A 24,007-nucleotide genomic window follows, 5' to 3' on the forward strand; every position below is an offset into this window, starting at 1 on the left:
GGCACAGCCTGGCAGGGCAGTGATGGCAGCAGGGGGACCTGCTGGCCAGCTGTCCATGCCACCCCAAGAGCAGTGCCAGCCAGGCTGTGGGCTGGTGCCACCTGTGCCAACGGCAGGCAGCACTGCGTGGCCCCTGGGAGCGGTGCTGGGAGCAGCCCTGGGGCCGAGAGGGCTGAGGAGTGAGCAGCTCAGGTGGTGAGAGGACTGAGTGGGCAGCTCAGGTGGTGGGCAGCAGGTGCAGGGCTTCACTTTGTCCTTGCCATTGCCCTCATGGCTCTCTTCACCCAGGCCTTGCGGGGGTCGGCACAGACCTTGTGCCCGCTGGCACCCACGATCCTGCAGCGAGAGGGGAGGGAAGGATGCAGGCCATGAACCATGCCCCCTGCCCTGCACTGCTGCTCCCTGGCTGCAGGATGGAGGCCTGGAGCCACCTCCAGCAGCCTGTGCCCTCCTCAGAGGCAGGCTCCTGAGCTGTGCCAGCTCACCACAGCAGCAGCACCGAGCCCTGACTTTGCTCTCTTCTGCCCACGGAGCTGCTCTTGCTCTCAGCTGGCACCAACTGAGATGGAGAGAGCTGCTCCAGCTGCCATCTGTGGTGCTGTGTTAGGGGTAGGGCACAAGGCCTGGGGTGCTCCTAGGGTAGAACCTGCCAGCTGGTGATGAAGGGAGGCAATAGTGGGCACTGGCAGCTCAGGATGGCAGCGGTGCCCTGGGCTGCAGCAGCAGCAGTGTGGCCAGCAGGTGAAGGGAGAGGATCCTGCCCCTCTGCTCTGCTCTGCTCACACCTCCAGCTCTGGGAACCCAGCACAGGAAGGGCCTGGAGCTGCTGGGCAGGGGCCAGAGGAGGCCACCGAGAGGCTGAGAGGCTGCTGGAGAAGCTCTGCTGTGGGCACAGGCTGGCAGAGTTGGGGCTGTGCAGCCTGGGGAGGAGAAGGCTGCAGGGAGGGCTGAGAGCAGCCTTGCAGTGCCTGAAGGGGCTGCAGGGGAGCTGGGGAGGGACTTTGGGCAAGGGCTGGCAGTGCCAGGAGGAGGGAGAATGGCTTGGAGCTGGGAGAGGGGAGAGGGAGGGTGGGGAGAGCCTGGCACAGGTTTCCCAGGGAGGTTGTGGAGCACAGGAGCACAGAATGGGATCAAAGATCCCATTCTGTGCTCCTGTGCTCCACAACCTCCCTGGAGGTGCTCAGTTCCAGGCAGGATGAGGCCGTGAGTGCTGTGAGAGGTGCCCCAAGGTTGGCACTGGCTGATCCCTGAGGTCCCTTCCAACCCAAACCCCTTCCCCGCACTCACACAACCGCTGGCAGGTTGCAGTCCCTGGGGGTGTGGTAGAAGCTCTGCGGGTGCGGGAGAGACCTCGCCGCGTACCGGTAGCAGCATTCCAGGGGTTGGAAGTGGGCTGGAAGAAGGGAAAAGGGAGGGAGAGAGAGAGAGGGAGGCGGTGAGCACCTTGGCAGCGTCGTGCAACTGAGTGGCGTCGCCAGAAGATGCCAGTGCAGGACATGGGATGCCAGGATGCGGACCCGGGAGCTTCCCAGCGGCTCCACCCCAAGCATCCCGCGGCAGGGATTCGGCTCCTTTCGCGGCAGCAAGCAGAGGGCTGGGGAAGGTGGCAGCCAGAGGAGCTGGCCAGCAGCTGCCAGAGGGCAGGGTGAGGTTGGGGTGCTGGGGTTGGGGGATCAGGGGGTCCGGTGTGGGGAGGCAGCTTGCAAGGTGCATCAGGAGGCTCCAAGCGGTTGCTTGCCCAGCTGAGATGTGGGGAGCAGCTGCCAGGTGCTCTGCCAAGCTCCTGGGGCATCTGCCCAGGGTTGAGCCTGCTGAGGGCACACAGCACCCTCCATCCACCCATCCATCCATCCATCTGTCCACCTATCTATCCTTCCATCCATCTATCCATCCACCCACCCATCCATCCATCCATCCATCCACCCATCCATCCATCCATCCATCCATCTGTCCACCTATCTATCCTTCCATCCATCTATCCATCCACCCATCCATCCATCTCTTCATCCATCAATTTATCCATGCATCCATCCACCCATCCATGCATCCATGCATCCATCCATCTGTCCATCTTTCCATGCATCCGTCCATCTATCCATTCATCCATCCATCCATCCATCCATCCATCCACCCATCTATCCTTCCATCCATCTATCCATCCATCCATCCATCCATCCACCCATCTATCCTTCCATCCATCTATCCTTCCATCCATCCATCTCTTCATCCATCAATTTATCCATGCATCTGTCCATCTATCCATTCATCCATCCATCCATCCATCCATCCATCCATCCATCCATCCACCCACCCATCTATCCTTCCACCCATCTATCCTTCCATCCATCTATCCTTCCATCCATCCATCTCTTCATCCATCAATTTATCCATGCATCTGTCCATCTATCCATTCATCCATCCATCCATCCATCCATCCATCCATCCATCCATCCATCCACCCACCCATCTATCCTTCCACCCATCTATCCTTCCATCCATCTATCCTTCCATCCATCCATCTCTTCATCCATCAATTTATCCATGCATCTGTCCATCTATCCATTCATTCATCCATCCATCCATCCATCCATCCATCCATCCATCCATCCATCCATCCACCCACCTATCTATCCATCCATCCATCCATCCATCCATCCATCCATCCATCCACCTATCTATCCATCCATCCATCCATCCATCCACCCATCTATCCATCCATCCATCCATCCATCCATCCATCCATCCATCCATCCACCCATCTATCCTTCCATCCATCTATCCATCCATCCATCTATCCATCCATCCATCCATCCATCCACCCATCTATCCTTCCATCCATCTATCCTTCCATCCATCCATCTCTTCATCCATCAATTTATCCATGCATCTGTCCATCTATCCATTCATCCATCCATCCATCCATCCATCATCCATCCATCCATCCATCCACCTATCTATCCATCCATCCATCCACCTATCTATCCATCCATCCATCCACCCATCCACCTATCTATCCATCCATCCATCCATCCACCCATCCATCCATCCACCCATCCATCCATCCATCCATCCATCTGTCCATCTATCTATCCATCTATCTATCTATCTATCTATCTATCTATCTATCTATCTATCTATCTATCTATCTATCTATCTATCTATCTTTCCATCCATCTCTCCATCCATCCATTTATCCATGCATGCATCCATCCATCCATCCATTCATCCATCCATCTGTCCATCTCTCTATCCATCCATCCATCCCTGCACCCTTTTGCCCTGCCCTGCCCCAGCCAGGGGCTTGCTCCTTCTGGTTAGTCTGGAGAGGAGAAGGCTGAGAGGGGATCTGAGCAATGCCTGTCAGTATCTGAGGGGTGGGTGCCAGGCTGAAGGTGCCAGGCTGAAGGTGCCAGGCTCTTCAGGGCAGTGCCCAGTGGCAGAACCAACAGCTATGAGCTGGCACCCAGGAGGTTCCACCTGGACATGAAGAGAAAAGTTGGAGCCTGGAGCAGAGAGAAGTTGTGGAGTCTACTTCTCTGCAGAGCTTCCAACCCTCCCCTGGCTGTGCTCCTGGGTGCCCTGCCCTGGGTGCCCCTGCCCTGGCAGCGGGGGCTGGACTGGCTGAGCTCCAGAGGGCCCTTCCAACCCCTCTGTGCTCTGTGATCCTGCCAGCAGCACCACCCCCCACTGCCTGCTGGGCTTCCCTGCCTCCCCCCGGGGAAGCCCAAGCTGCCCACCCTCAGTGGTGCCCAGGAGGTGCCTTACCTGTGGCCTGGCAGAGGGAGCAGGCAAGGAGCAGGCCGAGCAGCAGGACTGGCTTGGCAGGGAGCATGGTGGCGGTGCCAGGGCTCTTCCAGCTGCCCTCTGCCTGCCTGCCCAGGGGCTGTGGCTCTGGGTCCCGCCAGGCTGCCCTTTATGCTCCCCATGCCACCCACTCAGCAGCTTCCAGCGCTCCAGACGTGTTCTCAGAAGCCTCCTTCCCAGGAACTGGGGATTTCAGGGCTGGCTGGGGGGATTTTGGAGGAGGAGGGGGGAGGGCATGTGCAGGAGTGGGTGGGGAAGCCCGAGGCAAGCAGGAGCCACTTCTGCTTTCTGCAGAAGAAAGAGCTGCAAGGCGCCGGGGGAGGCTCTGGAGGAACTGAAATGTGCCCCTGGGAGCAGGTCAGAAACAGCCTCCAGAGAAGGGCAGAGCTCAGCCTCAGCCTGGCACTCGCCCCAAGCCTCCCTGCAGCAGCAGCAGCTCAGCAGCAGCTCAGCAGCAGCTCAGCTCGTTTGCCTGAGCCTTCAGAGGCAAAGGGCTAAAGGGGCCCTGCCAGCCAGCCTTGCCTGGCATCACTCTGGCCATGCCAAGGGCACTGGGCTAGAATCAGAGTCATGGAATTGGCAGTGCTGGAAGGGACCCCCAGGGACCACCCAGCTGCAACCCCTGCCATGGGCAGGGACACCTCACACCAGAGCAGGCTGCCCACAGCCACCTCCAGCCTGGCCTGAGGCACCTCCAGGCATGAGGCTTCCAGCACCTCCCTGGGCAACCTGTGCCAGGCTCTCAGCACCCTCCTGCTGAGCAGCTCCTTCCTGGCATCCAATCTCCATCTCCCCACTCCTACTTCTGCTCCATCCCCCCCAGCCCTAGCACCCCCCACACCCTCACAAGTCCCTCCCCAGCTCTCCTGCAGCCCCTGCAGAAGCTCTCCCTGCAGCCTTCTCCTCCCCAGCCTGCACAGCCCCAACTCTGCCAGCCTGTGCCCACAGCAGGGCAGCTCCAGCCCTCTGAGCATCCTCCTGCCCTCCTCTGGGCACCTTCCAGCCCTCTCCTGGCACAGGCTCCAGAGCTGGGCACAGGGCTGCAGCTGTGGGCTCAGCAGAGCAGAGCAGAGGGCACAATCCCCTCCCTGGCCCTGCTGCCCACACTGCTGCTGCTGCAGCCCAGCCTCTGCTGGGCTCTCTGGGCTGCCAGTGCCCACTGCTGCCTCAGGCTGAGCTTCTCAGCCACCAGCACCCCCAGGTCCCTCTGCCCAGGGCTGCTCTCCAGCCTGGCACTGCCCAGCCTCTCTCAGTGCCTGGCATTGCCCTGACCCAGCTGCAGGACCTTGCCCTTGGTCTGGCTGAACCCCCTGAGGTTGGCCTGGGCACAGCTCTGCAGCCTGCCCAGGTGCCTCTGGCTGGCTCCTTCCCTCCAGCTGCCAGCTGCAGCACACAGCTTGGTGCTGCTGGAGCTGCTGAGGCTGCCTCAGTGCCACTGTTAGGCAGCAGAGCACTCAGGAGGGATGGGCTGGGATGGGATGGGATGGAATAGGATGAGATGGGTTGGGTTGGGCTGACTTTGGCTGGGCTGGGTTGGAATGGGCTGGGCAGGGCTGGATTGGGCTGGGTTGGGCTGGGATGGGCTGACTTTGGCTGGGCTGGGTAGGGTTGGGCTGGATTGGGCTGGGGTGGGCTGACTTTGGCTGGGCTGGAATGGGCTGGATTGGGCTGGGCTGATTTTGGCTGGGCTGGGTTGGAATGGGCTGGGCAGGGCTGGATTGGGCTGGGTTGGGCTGGGCTGGATTGGAATGGGCTGGGCAGGGCTGAATTGGGCTGGGTTGGGCTGGGCTGGGTTGGGCTGACATTGGCTGGGCTGGGTTGGAATGGGCTGGGCAGGGCTGGGCAGGGCTGGGCAGGGCTGGATTGGGCTGGGTTGGGCTGGGCTGGGTTGGGCTGACATTGGCTGGGCTGGGTTGGAATGGGCTGGGCAGGGCTGGGCAGGGCTGGATTGGGCTGGGTTGGGCTGGGCTGGGTTGGGCTGACTTTGGCTGGGTTGGAATGGGCTGGGCAGGGTTGGGCTGGGATGGGTTGGGCTGACTTTGGCTGGGATGGAATGGGCTGGGCAGGGTTGGGCTGGGATGGGTTGGGCTGACTTTGGCTGGGTTGGAATGGGCTGGGCAGGGTTGGGCTGGGATGGGTTGGGCTGACTTTGGCTGGGATGGAATGGGCTGGGCAGGGTTGGGCTGGGATGGGTTGGGCTGAATTTGGCTGGGCTGGGTTGGAATGGGCTGGGCAGGGCTGGATTGGGCTGGGATGGGTTGGGCTGACTTTGGCTGGGCTGGGTTGGAATGGGCTGGGCAGGGCTGAATTGGGCTGGGTTGGGCTGGGCTGGGTTGGAATGGGCTGGGCAGGGCTGGATTGGGCTGGATTGGGCTGGATTGGGCTGGGCTGATTTTGGCTGGGCTGGGTTGGAATGGGCTGGGCAGGGCTGGATTGGGCTGGATTGGGCTGGATTGGGCTGGGCTGATTTTGGCTGGGCTGGGTTGGAATGGGCTGGGCAGGGCTGAATTGGGCTGGATTGGGCTGGGATGAGTTGGGCTGACTTTGGCTGGGTTGGAATGGGCTGGGCAGGGCTGGATTGGGCTGGGTTGGGCTGGGATGAGTTGGGCTGACTTTGGCTGGGTTGGAATGGGCTGGGCAGGGCTGGATTGGGCTGGGTTGGGCTGGGATGAGTTGGGCTGACTTTGGCTGGGTTGGAATGGGCTGGGCAGGGCTGGATTGGGCTGGGTTGGGCTGGGCTGGGTTGGGCTGACTTTGGCTGGGTTGGAATGGACTGGGCAGGGCTGAATTGGGCTGGGTTGGGCTGGGCTGGGTTGGGCTGACTTTGGCTGGGTTGGAATGGGCTGGGCAGGGCTGAATTGGGCTGGGCTGGGTTGGGCTGACTTTGGCTGGGCTGGGTTGGAATGGGCTGGGCAGGGCTGAATTGGGCTGGGCTGACTTTGACTGGGCTGACTTTGGCTGGGCTGGATTGGGCTAGGTTGGGCTGGGCTGGGTTGGGCTGGGCTGGGCTGGGTTGGAATGGGCTGGGCAGGGTTGGGCTGGGCAGGGCTGTGCTGTGCTGGCTGTTGTCTGGCAGAAAAGGCCCCACTGGACCAAGGCAGGAGGGATCCCAGTGCAGGAGGGGGCAGAGCTGCTGGTGATGTTCTAGAAGGGGAGGAAATGAAACTGCAGAAGGGAAGAGTCTGAGCAGAGCCCAGGCCTGAGCCCAGCCCTGCCTCTGTCTCCCACGGCAGTGCTGGGGCTGAGGTGAGTCAGAGATGAAGGCTCCAGGCCCCCAGTGCACAGAAGGGAGCTGGGGCAAACCCAACCACAGCCTCCAGGGACACCCCAGAGGGGACCTCGGGGACAGGAGGGCAGGTGGCAGAGCCCCTGATGGCAGCACTGGTAGAGAGGAGAGAGCTGCTCCCCAGGGAGGGGAGATGTCCCTTCTGTGCCCTGGGCACCTCCAGCCTTCATCTCTGACTCACCTCAGTCCCAGCACTGCTGTGGGAGACAGGCAGAGCTTGGGTCAGGGCAATGCCAGGCACCGAGAGAGGCTGGGCAGTGCCAGGCTGGAGAGCAGCCCTGGGCAGAGGGACCTGGGGGTGCTGGTGGCTGAGAAGCTCAGCCTGAGGCAGCAGTGGGCACTGGCAGCCCAGAGAGCCCAGCAGAGGCTGGGCTGCAGCAGCAGCAGTGTGGGCAGCAGGGCCAGGGAGGGGATTGTGCCCTCTGCTCTGCTCTGCTGAGCCCACAGCTGCAGCCCTGTGCCCAGCTCTGGAGCCTGTGCCAGGAGAGGGCTGGAAGGTGCCCAGAGAAGGGCAGGAGGATGCTCAGAGGGCTGGAGCTGCCCTGCTGTGGGCACAGGCTGAGAGAGTTGGGGCTGTGCAGGCTGGGGAGGAGAAGGCTGCAGGGAGAGCTTCTGCAGGGGCTGCAGGAGAGCTGGGGAGGGACTTGTGAGGGGGTGGGGGGTGCTAGGGCTGCAGTGGGTGAGGAGGGGGTGAGGACTTGACAGGCAGCCCTGTGGGGTTGGTGCTGATGTGTGGGGGCAGGAGGGGACCTGGCTGTGGCTGGGGGGAGAGGCTCTTCGGAGAGGCAAGGTGCAAGCAGCCTTCCTGGGAGCTCCCTCAGGCTCTGACTTCTCTTCAGCAGAAAGGAGAAGGAAAGAGCTGTGCTGACTGCCAGGCTGGGCTGGCAGCAGGGGGGTGTCTGAGGTCACTTTGCCCAGGCAAGGCTCTGCAGGCAGGAGACTCCCAGCCAGCTCCACTCTGCTGCCTCTGCCTGCCCAGCCCTGCCTCTGCCACCTCCCCTCTGGCAGCTCCCACCTTGGACTGTCCAAACCACCATGGTTTGGGCAGTGGGCAGGTGGCAGAGCCCCTGATGGCAGCACTGGTAGGTGCCATGAAGAGGTCTGCTGCCCAGGGAGGTGAGATGCCCCTTTTAATGCCCTGGGCACCTCGAGCCTTCATCCAACTGACCCACTCCAGGCCCAGCACTGGCATGGGAGACAGAGGCAGAGCTTGGGCTCAGGCTGGGCTCAGGCTGGGATCTCCTCAGGCTCTCCCCTTCTGGTCCTGAGCTCTCCTCAGGCTCTCCCCTTCTGGTCCTGAGCTCTCCTCAGGCTCTCCCCTCCTGGTCCTGAGCTCTCCTCAGGCTCTCCCCTTCTGGTCCTGAGCTCTCCTCAGGCTCTCCCCTCCTGGTCCTGAGCTCTCCTCAGGCTCTCCTCTCCTGGTCCTGAGCTCTCCTCAGGCTCTCCCCTCCTGGTCCTGAGCTCTCCTCAGGCTCTCCTCAGGCTCTCCCCTCCTGGTCCTGAGCTCTCCTCAGGCTCTCCCCTCCTGGTCCTGAGCTCTCCTCAGGCTCTCCTCTCCTGCAGCCTCATTTCCTCCCCTTCCAAAGCATCCAAAGCAGCTCGCACTGTGCCCACCCTTGAGCCCAGCAGGCTGCCAGGGCAGTGCCACCTCTTCAACACTGGGTGGGAGTGAAGGCTTCTTGCAGCCAAGTTCTCCCCAGGCAGAAACCTGCTGAGCTGAGCTCTGAGCTGCTTCTCGAGGCCCCAGGCTGGAGCCAGGTGGGGTTGGGCTTCTCTGCCAAGGAATAAGCCATGGGGCAGGAGGGAATGGGCTTAGCTTGCCCAGGGGAGCTCTGGGTGGGACTGGAGAAGAAACTTCTTCCCTGGAAGGGTTCTCAGCCCCTGGCTGGGCTGGGCTGGGCCTGGGCTGGGTGGTGATGGTTCTGTGCTGGCAGCTCTCAGCCAGGAGCTGGCACTGAGGCCCTGCCACCAGCTCCTGCAGGTGATGTGCTGCTGCTCTTTGGTGGGCTCTGGGCTCCCTGGCATGCTGCCTTCTCCCCCTGCACAGTGCCAGGCTGCACCTCCCCTGCCAGCTGGAGACCTGGGGTCTGGGTCTGGGCTGCAGCCATGCCTAAGCTGTCAGGGGAGGGCACCAAGAGCAAGCAGGCAGAGGCAGCATGGGCTGGAGGCTGCAGAAGAGTTAAGGGCAACAGCTTCAGACAGCTCCTGCAGCACCTCAGGGATCTCCACCTGCCTCCTGGTGCCAGCAGTGGGGAGGTTCTGCTGCCCCTCTGCCCTGCCCAGGCCACACCTGCACTGCTGTGTCCAGCTCTGGGCTGCCCAGGGCCAGAGAAGGGCAACAAAGTTGGTACCAACTATGTGAAGTTCCTCAAGTCAAAGTGCCAGGTCCTGCACCTGGGTTGGGCCAACCCCAGGCACAAATCCAGGCTGGGTTTTGGTGGCCAAGCTCAGTCCTGAGCTGTGAGATCACTTCCAGAAGCCACTCAGATGTCCTTGTCACACAGAAGGTCCTGTCCAGTCCAGAGCCAGGGATAAGGGAGACAGGGACCAGCTGGGGAGAGTGCAGGGGAGGTGTGAGGATGCTGAAGGGCCTGGAGCATCTCTGCTGTGGAGGAAGGCTGAGAGCCCTGGGGCTGGGTAGAGTGGAGAGGAGAAGGCTGAGAGGGGACCTGTGCAGTGCCTGCAAGTACCTGAGGGGTGGGTGCCAGGATGCAGGTGCCAGGATGGAGGTGCCAGGGTGAAGGTGCCAGGCTCTTTGGAGTGGTGCTCAGGGGCAGGCCAAGGGGCAGAGGGCACAAAGTGGCACCCAGGAGGCTCCATGTGAGCAGGAGGAGAAAGCTGTTTGGTGTGAGGCTGCTGGAGCCTGGAGCAGGCTGCCCAGAGAGGCTGTGGAGTCTCTGCAGAGCTTCCAACCCCCCCTGGGCACTGTGCTGCTGGGCAGGCTGCTGTGGGTGCCCTGCTGGGGCCTGGGCTGGGTGATGGACTGGACCTGGTGTGCAGCAAGCAAAGTGGGGCCAGCAGGGCTGGGGAGGTTCTGCTGCAAATACCTGAGGGATGGGTGCCAGGATGAGGGTGCCAGGATGAAGGTGCCAAGATGAAGGTGCCAGGCTCTTTGAGTGGTGCCCAGTGGCAGGACAAGGACCAAGAGCAATGAGCTGGCACTCAGGAGGTTCCAGCTGAAGATGAGGAGAAAGCTGTTTGGTGTGGGACTGCCTGAGGCCTGGAGCAGGCTGCCCAGAGAGGCTGTGCAGTCTCTGCAGAGCTTCTACCCCCCCTGGCTGTGTTCCTGGGTGCCCTGCCCTGGGTGCCCTGCCCTGGGTGCCCTGCCCTGGGAATGGGAGGGTTGGAGTTGATGAGCTCCAGAGGTCCTTCTCCTGCCCTCCTGTGAGCCTGCCCTGGCTTTGCTCTCAGCCATGCTGCATGGTTCTGTGTGCTGAGCTCTAGGGGGAGCAGGCTTGGTGCCAGCCCTGTGCTGAGGCACAGCAGTGCCTGGCACCAGAGCCTCCTTGCTGTGATGCCTGCAAAAGGCCCCGAGCAGGTGCCAGGCACAGGCAGCTGCTCCTCACACAGACCACTCAGAGCCACGGGCTGTGCCCTGCCACCCCAGCATCCACCTTGTGCCCTCCCACAGAGCCCCTGGCACGGCACAAAGCCAGCAGGAGCAGCTTTTGAGCCCCTGGCAGCAAGGCAGGGGTGGAGCAAGGTGAGCAGAGGGATGGAGCCAGGCTCCTGCTGGTGAGTGCCACCATGCCCAGGGCAGCTGCACGGTGGTGGGAGGCAGGTGTGGAGCTGAGCTTGCTGGGCTCCAAGGGACCTGGGCATGTGCTTGGGGCACATTCATGTGCCCAGCACTGCTCCAGGCAGAGGACTTCCCCCACAGGCAGCCAGAAGTGTCCCCTCCGAGTGCTGCAGTGCCCTGGGGGGCAGAGCTCAGCCCCCAGGGCCAAGCAGGAGCCATCCAGACCCTGCGAGGAGATGTCTCACAAGGCAGAATTGTCCCCCCCAGGGCTGCCAGAAAGGATGAGGCCAGGACCTTGCACACACCAAAACCTGCCCACAAAGATGCCACTTCAAGGGCTGGCACAAAAACGGTGCCATGGGGCAGGGCCTGGGCAGTTACAAGGCCACCAGCCCCAGGGGGCACGGAGAGGTGGCACTGGCAGCCTCTGCTCTGACCTCCAGGGGCCTCAGCCCCAGCCTGGTGTCCAACCTGGTCCTCTGCCCTGGCACAGCTTGAGGCTGTGTCCTCTTGTGCTGGCATCTGTTACACTGGCAGAGGAGAGGTTGAAGCTGGGTGTTAGGAAGAAGTTCCTTGCAGTGAGGGGTGAGAAGAGCCTGGCACAGGTTTGCCCAGGGAGGTTGTGGAGCACAGAAGCACAGAATGGGATCTTTGATCCCATTCTGTGCTTTTGTGCTCCACAACCTCCCTGGAGGTGCTCAGTGCCAGCCTGGAGGAGGCTTTGAGCAGCCTGTGCTAGTGGGACCTGTCCCTGCCCATGGCAGTGAGGGGTAGAACTGGATGAGCTTTAAGGTTCCCTTCCAATCCAAACCCATCCTGTGGGGCTCTGAAACTGAGCCCAGCAGCGACCCAGCCCCACCCTGGGCACCAAACCCTCTGCCCAGGTGCCATGGCCACACAGCTCTGCAGCACCTCCAGCCAGGGGCACTCCCTGGGCAGCCTCTGCCAAGCCCTGACCACTGCACCAGCAGAGACATTTCTCCTCCTCTCCAGCCTAAGTCTCCCCTGGCACAATCCCAGCCCAGGTCCTCTCCTCCTGTCCCCTGAGCCCAGGGGGCAGAGCCCAGCCCCAGCTGGCTGCAGCCTCCTCTCAGGGAGCTGCACAGAGCAATGAGCTCTGCCTCAGCCTCCTCTGCCCCACACTGCACACCCCCAGCTCCCTCAGCTGCCCCTCCCCAGCCCTCTGCTCCAGACCCTTCCCCACCTTCATTGCCCTTGTGAGGGCATCAAGGAGGGACTGGACCCCAACCCAGCCCAGCAGTTGCCCTGAGGGTGCAGCCTGATGGCTCTGGCAGGCCAATTTCTCCCAGCTCAGCTCTGCTGTGCTTATCTTGCTCCCTGCCTGGGTCCCCCCCCCATATTTTGGGGTCTGCTCCACTGAGGATGGTTACAGAGGAGAGGATCTGCCCCTTGGTGCCAGCACCTTGGGAAGCCCTCTGTGTGCTCAGCTCTGCTCACCCTGCAGTGTCCAGGGAGGGCTCTCAGGAGCTGAGCAGAGGGAGGGAAAGGTAAAGGCTCACAGGTTAGAGCAGCACAGCCCAGACCTGAATCATGTTAGAGGAGCACAGCCCAGACCTGAATCATGTTAGAGCAGCACAGCCCAGACCTGAATCATGTTAGAAGAGCACAGCCCAGACCTGAATCATGTTAGAGCAGCACAGCCCAGACCTGAATCATGTTAGAGCAGCACAGCCCAGACCTGTATCATGTTAGAGGAGCACAGCCCAGACCTGTATCATGTTAGAGGAGCACAGCCCAGACCTGAATCATGTTAGAGGAGCACAGCCCAGACCAAGCTCATGTTAGAGGAGCACAGCCCAGACCTGAATCATGTTAGAGCAGCACAGCCCAGACCTGAATCATGTTAGAGCAGCACAGCCCAGGCCAAGCTCATGTTAGAGGAGCACAGCCCAGACCTGAATCATGTTAGAGCAGCACAGCCCAGACCTGAATCATGTTAGAAGAGCACAGCCCAGACCTGAATCATGTTAGAGCAGCACAGCCCAGACCTGAATCATGTTAGAGCAGCACAGCCCAGGCCAAGCTCATGTTAGAGGAGCACAGCCCAGACCTGAATCATGTTAGAGCAGCACAGCCCAGACCTGAATCATGTTAGAAGAGCACAGCCCAGACCTGAATCATGTTAGAGCAGCACAGCCCAGACCTGAATCATGTTAGAGCAGCACAGCCCAGACCTGTATCATGTTAGAGGAGCACAGCCCAGACCTGAATCATGTTAGAGCAGCACAGCCCAGACCTGTATCATGTTAGAGGAGCACAGCCCAGACCTGAATCATGTTAGAGGAGCACAGCCCAGGCCAAGCTCATGTTAGAGGAGCACAGCCCAGACCTGAATCATGTTAGAGGAGCACAGCCCAGACCTGAATCATGTTAGAGCAGCACAGCCCAGACCTGAATCATGTTAGAAGAGCACAGCCCAGACCTGAATCATGTTAGAGGAGCACAGCCCAGACCTGAATCATGTTAGAGGAGCACAGCCCAGACCAAACTCATGTTAGAGGAGCACAGCCCAGACCTGAATCATGTTAGAAGAGCACAGCCCAGACCTGAATCATGTTAGAGGAGCACAGCCCAGACCTGAATCATGTTAGAGGAGCACAGCCCAGACCAAACTCATGTTAGAGGAGCACAGCCCAGACCTGAATCATGTTAGAAGAGCACAGCCCAGACCTGAATCATGTTAGAGAAGCACAGCCCAGACCTGAATCATGTTAGAGGAGCACAGCCCAGACCAAGCTCATGTTAGAGGAGCACAGCCCAGACCTGAATCATGTTAGAGCAGCACAGCCCAGACCTGAATCATGTTAGAGCAGCACAGCCCAGACCTGTATCATGTTAGAGGAGCACAGCCCAGACCTGAATCATGTTAGAGGAGCACAGCCCAGACCTGAATCATGTTAGAGGAGCACAGCCCAGACCTGAATCATGTTAGAGGAGCACAGCCCAGACCTGAATCATGTTAGAGGAGCACAGCCCAGACCTGTATCATGTTAGAGGAGCACAGCCCAGACCTGAATCATGTTAGAGGAGCACAGCCCAGACCTGAATCATGTTAGAGGAGCACAGCCCAGACCTGAATCATGTTAGAGCAGCACAGCCCAGACCAAACTCATGTTAGAGGAGCACAGCCCAGACCAAAATCACATTAGAGGTACAAAACCCAACCCCAGCCCCATCAGAGGTGCCAAGCCCAAACCAAAACCACATCAGAGGTACAAAACCCAACCCCAGCCCCATCAGAGGTGCCAAGCCCAAGCCAAGTCTGGGGTCAGGAAGGCCTGGTGCTGGCACAGTGCTTTAATGATGGTCAGTGCTAGCCAACCCCTCCCCCCCCCCCCAGTAACTACAACGTGGCAAAGTGCAGGGCCATGGGCAGGGGGTTTGGGGCTTTCATCATGTGGGCAAAATGCCTGTTCCTAGAGGGCAAAAGGCTGGCACCTGTGGCACATGCCCACAGCCAGAGCTGCCTTGGGCTGCTCCTCCCAGGGAGCCTTTCCTGACTGTTGTGCTTGCAGAGGAGAGCAAAAACCCCTCCCAGGTTGCCACAGGAGCAGCGAAATGCTCACAGCTGACTTCTTGCCTCCTCCCCCCCACCCTGTGAAGGCTCCCCTGTGGCATCCTGCCCTGCTGCTGGGCACAGAAGGGCTTTGCTGCAGCTGGATTGGCCCCAGAGTGAAGTGGGCAAGAAGGGCAGGGCAAAGGTGTGGCAGGAGGAGATGGGGTGAGGGTTGCCAGCAACTTCTGGACATGAAGTTTGCAGCACTCATCTTCAGGCCTCTAAGCAGCTGAGGTGGGGGTGGAGGTTGCCACCTCTGCCTGAGTGCCCAGGGCAGCCCTCAGGGCCCCAGCAAGAGTCAATGGCTCAGCCCAAGGAGGTCCAGCAGCAGTCTTCATCTGAGCCCAAGTGCAAAGGAGGCAGCAGCAGAGGCTGGGGAGGTGCAAGTGGAGTGGCTCTGGGGTGTAGACGTCTGCAGGTGGCCAAGCCCAGCAGGGTGGGCTCAGGGCAGACTCCTCGGGGGGGGCCACGGTGAAATGCAGGCGAATGCTGCCCAGAGTCACTTCTGGGCACCAGGCAGCTCTGGAGGAGCCCTTGTGGGGGCAGCGGTGCCAGGGGGCTGGGACCACCCCAGCGCCCTGGGCAGTGGCAAACCAGAGCTGGCTCTTGAGCTTCTGCCCTGTGAGGAGCTCCTCTCATCCCCAGGGCTTTTATCCCCTGCTTGGCTTCCTGCTGGTCCCCCCAGCCCAGCACAGGCTTCAGCCTATCTGCTTCAGGCCAAGCCACACCAGTGTCCCCCAGCAGAGCTTCAGACCACTTCCATGGGGTAGGCAGCGTTCGGCTGCCCTGCCCTCTGGTAGAGCAAGCCCTGCACCATCTCTCCTGCCACCTCCTCTGTTTTGAGGCCAAACTTCAGGTAGAGCCATGCCACAGCTACAGCACAGACCATCAGGGCACTTACCACGGCGGCTGCCACGGCCAGCTGGGAGCTGGGCAAGAGGCTGGCAGCATGGCTTGGGCTGGCTGTGGGCACCTGCGCCCTGGCACAGCCCGAGGAGGCCTGGGCAGTGCAGGCTGCTGGGTCTGCAGAGGTTCTGCCAGCAGGAGCAGCTGCAGGGGAGCTGGCAGCCCTGCTGGCGTGGGCAGCAGCGGCTCTGCCTGTGCCAGCTGTGCCAGCCGTGGGGCTGTGAGGAGAAGCTGAAGCAGTCTCTGCTGGCAGCGCTGGGGCTCTGCCTGTGCCAGCTGTGCCAGCCGTGGGGCTGTGAGGAGAAGCTGAAGCAGTCTCTGCTGGGGCTCTGGCTGTGCCCAGCTCCACGCTGCCCGGGACGGAGAGCTCCGAGCCAGGGCTGCCAGCGGCGGTGCCTGGCGCCTCGGCTCTGGCACCGGGGGGCGCTGGGGGCTCGCTTGTGGGGAGCTCAGGGAGGGCTGAGCCTTCGGTGAGGGCCGGGGGGTCCGAATGGGAGCTGGGACCCCCAGCCCCTGCAGCGTGCCCGGCAGCGCGGGCGGCAGTGCCCAGGGCGCTGGCAAAGCCGTGCGGAGCAGGGGTGGGCAGGCTGCAGGGCATGCCTGCTGCTGAGGGCGACCTCAAGGAGTCTCTGCCTGCTCCTGGAGCGACCTGAGAGCGGGCAGCAGCCTCCGGCGTGGCCGAGGCTGAGCCCGCGGGGAGCTGTGCGGGGGTGTCCCGGGGGGGCGTGCTGGGGGTCGAGGCGGCAGGAACGAGTGCGGTGCCCGAGCCCGGCCGGGGGGCAGGCTGCGTAGTGGCTCCGACAAGCTTCTGGACACCCCCAGGGTGTTCTGCTGAGGCTGCAGCTCTGTCCCGCTCCAGCCGCTCCAGCACCTCCTGCACCCACTCCGCCTCCGGATCCGCGCAGAGCTCCGCCAGCCGCAGCGTCACCAGGCTGAAAGCACACAGCGGGCACCGCTGGGCAAAGCCTGCCCGAGGGGCAGGGCAGGAGGGCAGCGGCACTGGCACAGCACCCCCGGAGGCAGGCTCCGGAATGCAGGAGCCTCTGAGAGCTGCGGGCTGGGGAGCAGCTGGAGGCAGCTCAGAGAGGGAGGCAGCTCAGAGAGGGAGGCAGCTCAGAGAGGGAGGCAGCTCACAGCTGGAGGCAGCTCACAGCTGGAGGCAGCTCAGAGAGGGAGGCAGCTCACAGCTGGAGGCAGCTCACAGCTGAAGGCAGCTCACAGCTGAAGGTAGCTCACAGCTGAAGGTAGCTCACAGCTGAAGGTAGCTCACAGCTGAAGGCAGCTCACAGCTGGAGGCAGCTCAGAGATGGAGGCAGCTCACAGCTGGAGGCAGCTCAGAGAGGGAGGCAGCTCACAGCTGGAGGCAGCTCACAGCTGGAGGCAGCTCAGAGAGGGAGGCAGCTCACAGCTGGAGACAGCTCAGAGAGGGAGGCAGCTCTCAGCTGAAGGTAGCTCACAGCTGAAGGTAGCTCACAGCTGGAGGCAGCTCACAGCTGGAGGCAGCTCAGAGAGGGAGGCGGCTCACAGCTGAAGGCAGCTCAGAGAGGGAGGCAGCTCTCAGCTGAAGGTACCTCACAGCTGAAGGTAGCTCACAGCTGGAGGCAGCTCACAGCTGGAGGCAGCTCAGAGATGGAGGTAACTCACAGCTGAAGGTAACTCACAGCTGAAGGCAGCTCTCAGCTGAAGGCAGCTCACAGCTGAAGGTAGCTCACAGCTGAAGGCAGCTCACAGCTGAAGATAACTCACAGCTGGAGGCAGCTCACAGCTGAAGGCAGCTCACAGCTGGAGGCAGCTCACAGCTGAAGGCAGCTCACAGCTGAAGGTAACTCACAGCTGGAGGCAGCTCACAGCTGGAGGCAGCTCAGAGATGGAGGCAGCTCACAGCTGAAGGCAGCTCACAGGTGGAGGTAACTCACAGCTGGAGGCAGCTCACAGCTGGAGGCAGCTCACAGCTGAAGGTAACTCACAGCTGGAGGCAGCTCACAGCTGAAGGCAGCTCACAGCTGATGGCAGCTCAGAGAGGGAGGCAGCTCAGAGAGGGAGGCAGCTCACAGCTGGAGGCAGCTCTCAGCTGAAGGCAGCTCACAGCTGGAGGCAGCTCACAGCTGATGGCAGCTCACAGCTGAAGGTAGCTCACAGCTGTAGGTAACTCACAGCTGGAGGCAGCTCACAGCTGGAGGTAGCTCACAGCTGGAGGTAGCTCTCAGCTGGAGGCAGCTCAGAGATGGAGGCAGCTCACAGCTGAAGGTAACTCACAGCTGGAGGCAGCTCAGAGATGGAGGCAGCTCACAGCTGATGGCAGCTCAGAGAGGGAGGCAGCTCAGAGAGGGAGGCAGCTCACAGCTGGAGGCAGCTCTCAGCTGAAGGCAGCTCACAGCTGGAGGCAGCTCACAGCTGATGGCAGCTCAGAGAGGGAGGCAGCTCAGAGAGGGAGGCAGCTCACAGCTGGAGGCAGCTCACAGCTGAAGGCAGCTCACAGCTGGAGGCAGCTCACAGCTGATGGCAGCTCACAGCTGAAGGTAGCTCACAGCTGTAGGTAACTCACAGCTGGAGGCAGCTCACAGCTGGAGGTAGCTCACAGCTGGAGGTAGCTCTCAGCTGGAGGCAGCTCAGAGATGGAGGCAGCTCACAGCTGAAGGCAGCTCAGAGATGGAGGCAACTCACAGCTGGAGGCACCTCACAGCTGGAGGTAGCTCTCAGCTGGAGGCAGCTCAGAGAGGGAGGCAGCTCAGAGAGGGAGGCAGCTCACAGCTGGAGGCAGCTCACAGCTGAAGGTAACTCACAGCTGAAGGCAGCTCACAGCTGAAGGTAGCTCACAGCTGAAGGCAGCTCACAGCTGAAGGCAGCTCACAGCTGGAGGTAACTCACAGCTGGAGGCAGCTCACAGCTGAAGGCAGCTCACAGCTGGAGGTAACTCACAGCTGAAGGCAGCTCACAGCTGAAGGCAGCTCACAGCTGAAGGTAACTCACAGCTGAAGGCAGCTCACAGCTGAAGGCAGCTCACAGCTGAAGGTAACTCACAGCTGGAGGCAGCTCACAGCTGAAGGCAGCTCACAGCTGGAGGTAACTCACAGCTGGAGGTAACTCACAGCTGGAGGCAGCTCTCAGCTGGAGGTAACTCACAGCTGGAGGCAGCTCACAGCTGAAGGTAACTCACAGCTGAAGGCAGCTCTCAGCTGAAGGCAGCTCTCAGCTGGAGGCAGCTCTCAGCTGGAGGTAGCAGGAGGGGAGATGAAGAAGCCTTGAGAGTGGAGATGAGGAAGAAATTGTTGCAGTGAGGGAGGGGAGAGCCTGGCACAGGCTGCCCAGGGAGGTTGTGGAGCACAGAATGGGAGCTGTGATCTGATCTTTGCTCCCATTCTGTGCTTCTGTGCTCCACAACCTCCCTGGAGCTGTTGAGGGCCAGGCTGGAGGAGGCCCTGAGCAGCTGTGCTGATGGGAGGTGTCTTTGCCCTTGGCAGAGAGGTTGGCACTGGCTGAGCTTTGAGCTCCCTTCCAACCCACCCTGTGAGCTCTCACCCCCCACTGCCCTGCTCTGCTCTGCCTTTCCCCGGGGCTGAGCCCCTGGCCTCAATTGGAGGCTTTGGAACCCCCCTCCCCTTCCCACTTCCCTTTGCTCTGCTTCCAGCTGGTTCCTTCCTACCAAGGGGGAGGGCATCTGCTGGCAGGGGTGCTGAGGGGGTGGGCAGGGAGGAGGGCAGCTGTGGGGCCATGCTTACATGATGCTTTGCTTCTTGCAGCTGGCTTCAGTCCTGTGGTAGCTCTTTATCCTCTTGGCCTCTACTTTGGAGGTGAAGCTTTTGCACTCCCTTGAGCACCTCACAGCTGCTTTGGGCTGCCCTGCAACAGAAGGTTTGGGCTCTGAAAGGTTGGCCCTGGGTTGGCTGGTAAGAAAGGCACCAACCCAGCACTGCCAGGGCGTCCTGGGGGAGAGGAAGACTTTGTTGTTAGCAGGAAAGGAATCTTGGCAGCCAAGCTGAGGAGAGACTGGCACAGGCTGCCCAGGCAGGCTGTGGATGTGCCCTGCCTGGAGGTGGAGGTTGTGGATGCCCAAGAGAGTGAGGGTGGGCAGAGACTGGCACAGCCTGCCCTGGGAGGCTGTGGATGTCCAAGAGAGTGAGGGTGGGCAGAGCCTGGCACAGGCTGCCCAGGGAGGCTGTGGATGCCCAAGAGAGTGAGGGTGGGCAGAGCCTGGCACAGGCTGCCCAGGGAGGCTGTGGATGCCCAAGAGAGTGAGGGTGGGCAGAGCCTGGCACAGGCTGCCCAGGGAGGCTGTGGATGTCCAAGAGAGTGAGGGTGGGCAGAGCCTGGCACAGGCTGCCCAGGGAGGCTGTGGATGTGCCCTGTCTGGAGGTGTTCCAAGCCAGGTTGGCAGGTGGTGGTTTGGGCTGTGGAGAGAAGGCTGCAGGGAGAGCTGAGAGCAGCCTTGCAGTGCCTGAAGGGGCTGCAGGGGAGCTGGGGAGGGACTTTGGGCAAGGGCTGGCAGTGCCAGGAGGAGGGAGAATGGCTCTGAGCTGGGTGAGGCTTGAGCAACAAGTCCCATCGTGCCCGCGAATGTCTGCCGCACCCAAGCAGGCGTGGAGGTGCCCAGAGAAGTGCCAGCCAAGCCAACAAAAGAAGCCCTTTGCCAAGTGCTGCCTCCTGGGGTTGCAAGTTGCAGCTTTCAAGCACTGCCTGGAGGTCTTTTGTGCATGCAGCTGGAGCTGGCAGCTCCCTGCTGCCCCTTCAGGCCACAGGGGCACAGTGCCCAGCAGGCACAGCTCTTCAGCCCCCCAGAGATGCCTCTTGGCGCAGAGAGACAGATCAAGAGGGCAGGAGGCTTGGCCTCTCCTCAGCAGACCTCTTCCCCTCCAGGGGCTTCCTCTACTGCCTCTGTCTCTGCTGTTCCAAGCTCGCTGAGCACCACTTGGGCTGAGTGAAAGGCTGCAGAGAGAGAAGCTGTTGGTGAACCAGAGAAGCATGGCATGGGCTGGGCTGCAGGGGACCTCCAGAGCTCAGCCAGTGCCAGCCCCTGCACCCAGCAGGGACATCCTCCCCTGCAGCAGGCTGGAAGGGACCTCCAGAGCCCATCCAGTCCTACCCCTGCACCCAGCAGGGACATCCTCCCCTGCAGCAGGCTGGAAGGGACCTCCAGAGCCCATCCAGTCCTACCCCTGCACCCAGCAGGGACATCCTCCCCTGCAGCAGGCTGCTCCCAGCCCTCTCCAGCCTCACCTTCAATGTCTCCAGGGATGAGGCCCCAAGCACCTCCCTGGGCAGCCTGCTGCAGTGTTCCAGCAGCCTGCTGGGGCAGAGCTTGTTCCTCACATCCAGTCTGCATCTGCTCTGCTCTCCTCTCAGACCACTGCCCCTGCTCCTGCCCCTGCAGGCCTTTGGGACAGTCTCTTTGTAGCCTCCTTGTAGCCCACTTCAGCTACTACAAGTCCTCAGCTCCTGTAGCCCCCTCAGCAGCATCCCCCCCCCCGAGCCTCACCTTTGCCATCTCCACGTGGCAGGGTGTAAAAGTGCCCTCCCCCCAGCCCTGCCCCCCTTGGAGGACCCTCAGCCTCCAGCCACAGGAGCTGCCAAGCCAGGGCAGGTTGCAGAAGGCAGCCTGGAGATTTGCAGGCACATGCCAGGGGACAGGGCTCAGGAAAACAAACCCTGGTTCATGCCAACCTCCCTGTGGAGGAAGGGGACGGGCAGTGCCAGGCTCAAGGCCTCATCCAGCCTGGCCCTGGGCACCTCCAGGGAGACTGGCACAGGCTGCCCAGGGAGGCTGTGGATGTCCAAGAGAGTGAGGGTGGGCAGAGCCTGGCACAGGCTGCCCAGGGAGGCTGTGGATGTCCAAGAGAATGAGGATGGGCAGAGCCTGGCACAGGCTGCGCAGGGAGGCTGTAGATGTCCAAGAGAGTGAGGGTGGGCAGAGCCTGGCACAGGCTGCCCAGGGAGGCTGTGGATGTCCAAGAGAGTGAGGGTGGGCAGAGCCTGGCACAGGCTGCCCAGGGAGGCTGTGGATGTCCAAGAGAGTGAGGATGGGCAGAGCCTGGCACAGGCTGCCCAGGGAGGCTGTGGATGTCCAAGAGAGTGAGGGTGGGCAGAGCCTGGCACAGGCTGCCCAGGGAGGCTGTGGATGTCCAAGAGAGTGAGGGTGGGCAGAGCCTGGCACAGGCTGCCCAGGGAGGCTGTGGATGTCCAAGAGAGTGAGGGTGGGCAGCCCTGCTGCCCTCCTCACTCAGCCCAGCCCTGCTGCCCACCTCACTCAGCCCAGCCCTGCTGCCCACCTGGCTCAGCCCAGCCCTGCAGGGCCTGCCCTGAGGTGGCAGGAGGTGAAGAAGGTCCATCCCCAGCCTCGCTCCTTGCTGTCCTCCCTCCTTCCGTCTGGTGGCAGCAGGGCACAGCCTCCTCAGGGCCCTTTGCCCCCTCTCCCTTCCCACGCTAGGCACTGACCCTGCCTTTGTCCTGGGCGAAGTCCAGCTCTGCTTAGCCTGCGCTGCTGAGCAGCTCTGGCAGCCTGGCAGCCCCGCCCCTGCTTCATGGCAGCCCCCGAGATGTGCCAGGGCTGACCTAACCCCAGTCCAGGGAGAGCTGTGCCAGCCTCCTCCTGCTCCCCTGGCCCTGCTCAGCACTACCCAGGAGCACACAGAGAGCTTTGTCCAGCCACCAGCAGAGCATCTCCCCCTTGTGCACACACAGACAGACATAGACAGACAGACAGAGCCATGCAGTGTGCAGGCCCTGGGGCTGCAGGTGCCAGCACCCCCCCAGCTCTCACTGCTGGCAGTGCTGGCACCCTCAGGACACACATCCAGCCCTGGGCAGGTCCCCAGGGACCTGGCAGAAGAGGAGTCCTGCACAGCTCTGCTGAGAGTCTCTGCACAGCTTCTCAGCTGGGAGGGACCCTCCGAGGGCATCCTCTGCAACCACCTCCACAGGCAGCAGGGACAGCTGAGCCTGGATGGCCCAAGGGATGTGGCCTCAAGCTCCTCCCTGAGCAGCCTGTGCCAGGCTCTGCCCACCCTCCCTGGGCACAACTCCCTCCTGATGCCAACCTAACTCTGCCCTGCTCCAGCTCCAAACCATTGCCCTCAGCCTGTGCCCACAGCCCCTTCTGAGCAGTCCCTCCCAAGCCTGCCTGCAGCTCCCCTGCAGACACTGAACTGCAGCTCTGAGCTCCCCCTGCAGCCTTCTCCTCCCCAGGCTGCACAGCCCCAACTCTGCCAGCCTGTGCCCACCCTCAGCAGAGCTGCTCCAGCCTCTGATCACCTCCACGACCTCCTCTGGACCCTCTCCATCCTCTCCACGTCCCTCTTGTGCTGAGGGTCCCATAGCTGGGGCGCAGCTTCCCTCGGCACCAACCGAAGCTGCCACAGGGCTGCTCAGCTTTCCCTGCTGCCAGGCTCGCTGCCAGCCAGGATGGCTGCCACAGCGGTGCCTCCCCCTGCCCTCGCTCGCCCTCGCAGCCGCCGGCGGTGCCCGGGAGCCGCCAGCGCCGCGCAGCATCGCTCCGGCAGCCGCTCCGCGTCCCGGCTGCTGCGCCGGGGAGGGGCAGGCGGCACAGCCGCGGCTCACCTCCGGCCAGGGACACCAGGCACAAGAGCTTCACCACCAGCAGGACCTGGAGCGACGCCGCCTTCATGATGCCGAGGCTGGCAGCAGGCCGGGCACGGGGCGGGGGGTTGGGTGCCCGCAGCTGGCGCAGCCCCGGGCGGGATCGGCAGCCCCGGGCGGGATCGGCAGCCCCGGGCGGGATCGGCAGCCCCGGGCGGGATCGGCAGCCCCGGGCGGGATCGGCAGCCCCGGGCAGGATCGGCAGCCCCGGGCGGGATCGGCAGCCCCGGGACGGCTCTAGGGCCGTGACGGATGAAGGCGGAGGGACAAGCCGCACAGGGCAAGGAACATCCCCTCCTCCTCCTCCTCCTCCTCCTCCTCAGCTCCCTCCTCCTGGAACTCCCCAGCGCTCACGTCAGCCTGCTCGGCACGGCCGGGACAGCTCAGGCCTCCCCCTGGCAAGCTGCCCCCGGGGATTCCCAGGGGGTGGCAGCTGCGCTGCCCCCTGCCACCCGTGCGGCTCCCTGCCCGCCGCCACCGCTGCCCCTGCCCCGGCAGAGCCACTCGCAGCTCCCTCGCAGCTCCCGGCGGCACACCGAGCCCTGACAGCAGCTTCCCTCCCTTCCCCCTTTCCTTTCCCCCTGCCTTTTCCCTTCCCTTTCCCTTTTCCCTTCCCTTTCCCTTTTCTCTTCCCTTTCCCTTTTCCCTTCCCTTCTCCCTTCTCCTTCCCCTTTTCCATACCTTTCACTTTCAATTTTCCTTCCAGTTTCCCTTCCCTTTCCCTTTCCCTTTCCTCTTCTCTTGCCCTTCCCTTTTCCCTTCTCCTTCCCCTTTCCCCTTCCCTTTTCCCTTCTCCTTCCCCTTTCCCCTTCCCTTTTCCCTTCTCCTTCCCCTTTCCCATCCCATTCCCCTTCCCCTTCCATTTTCCGTCCCTTTTCTCTTCTCCTTCCCCTTTCCCATCCCTTTCCTCTTCTCCTTCCCCTTTCCCATCCCTTTCCTCCTTTCCCCCTTCCCCTTGGCAGCCAGATCAGGACCGAGGAGCTCAGCAGCAGGAGCAGCAGCTCCCAGAAGGCTGCCCCTGGTGAACAGGAAGAGAAGAGGGCTGGGGAGGAGCAGCTGAGGGAGCTGAGGGAGGTCAGTGTGGAGAAGAGGAGGCCGAGGGAGA

The 24,007-nt window shown here is 62.0% G+C and overlaps 1 protein-coding gene across 2 annotated transcripts; it reads right to left on the reverse strand.

Annotated features, from left to right (window-relative positions):
* Nucleotides 1-246: 246 nt before the first annotated feature.
* CX3CL1 (C-X3-C motif chemokine ligand 1) lies at nucleotides 247-23,256 on the reverse strand. Of its 2 annotated transcripts, XM_064160615.1 has the most exons (5): nucleotides 22,864-23,256; nucleotides 19,032-19,152; nucleotides 15,308-16,244; nucleotides 1,288-1,393; nucleotides 247-336 (listed from the first exon to the last, which is right to left on the reverse strand). In XM_064160615.1, coding segments are annotated over exons 1-5 (1,233 nt in total). In that variant the 5' UTR covers nucleotides 22,931-23,256; the 3' UTR covers nucleotides 247-334. The 2 variants fall into 2 exon arrangements, with proteins under 2 accessions (XP_064016685.1, XP_064016683.1); XM_064160613.1 differs by lacking the exons at nucleotides 247-336; nucleotides 1,288-1,393 and having other exon boundaries at nucleotides 13,998-16,244.
* Nucleotides 23,257-24,007: the final 751 nt, after the last annotated feature.

Source organism: Pogoniulus pusillus, chromosome 20, assembly GCF_015220805.1.
Source record: "Pogoniulus pusillus isolate bPogPus1 chromosome 20, bPogPus1.pri, whole genome shotgun sequence".
NCBI lineage: Eukaryota > Metazoa > Chordata > Aves > Piciformes > Lybiidae > Pogoniulus > Pogoniulus pusillus.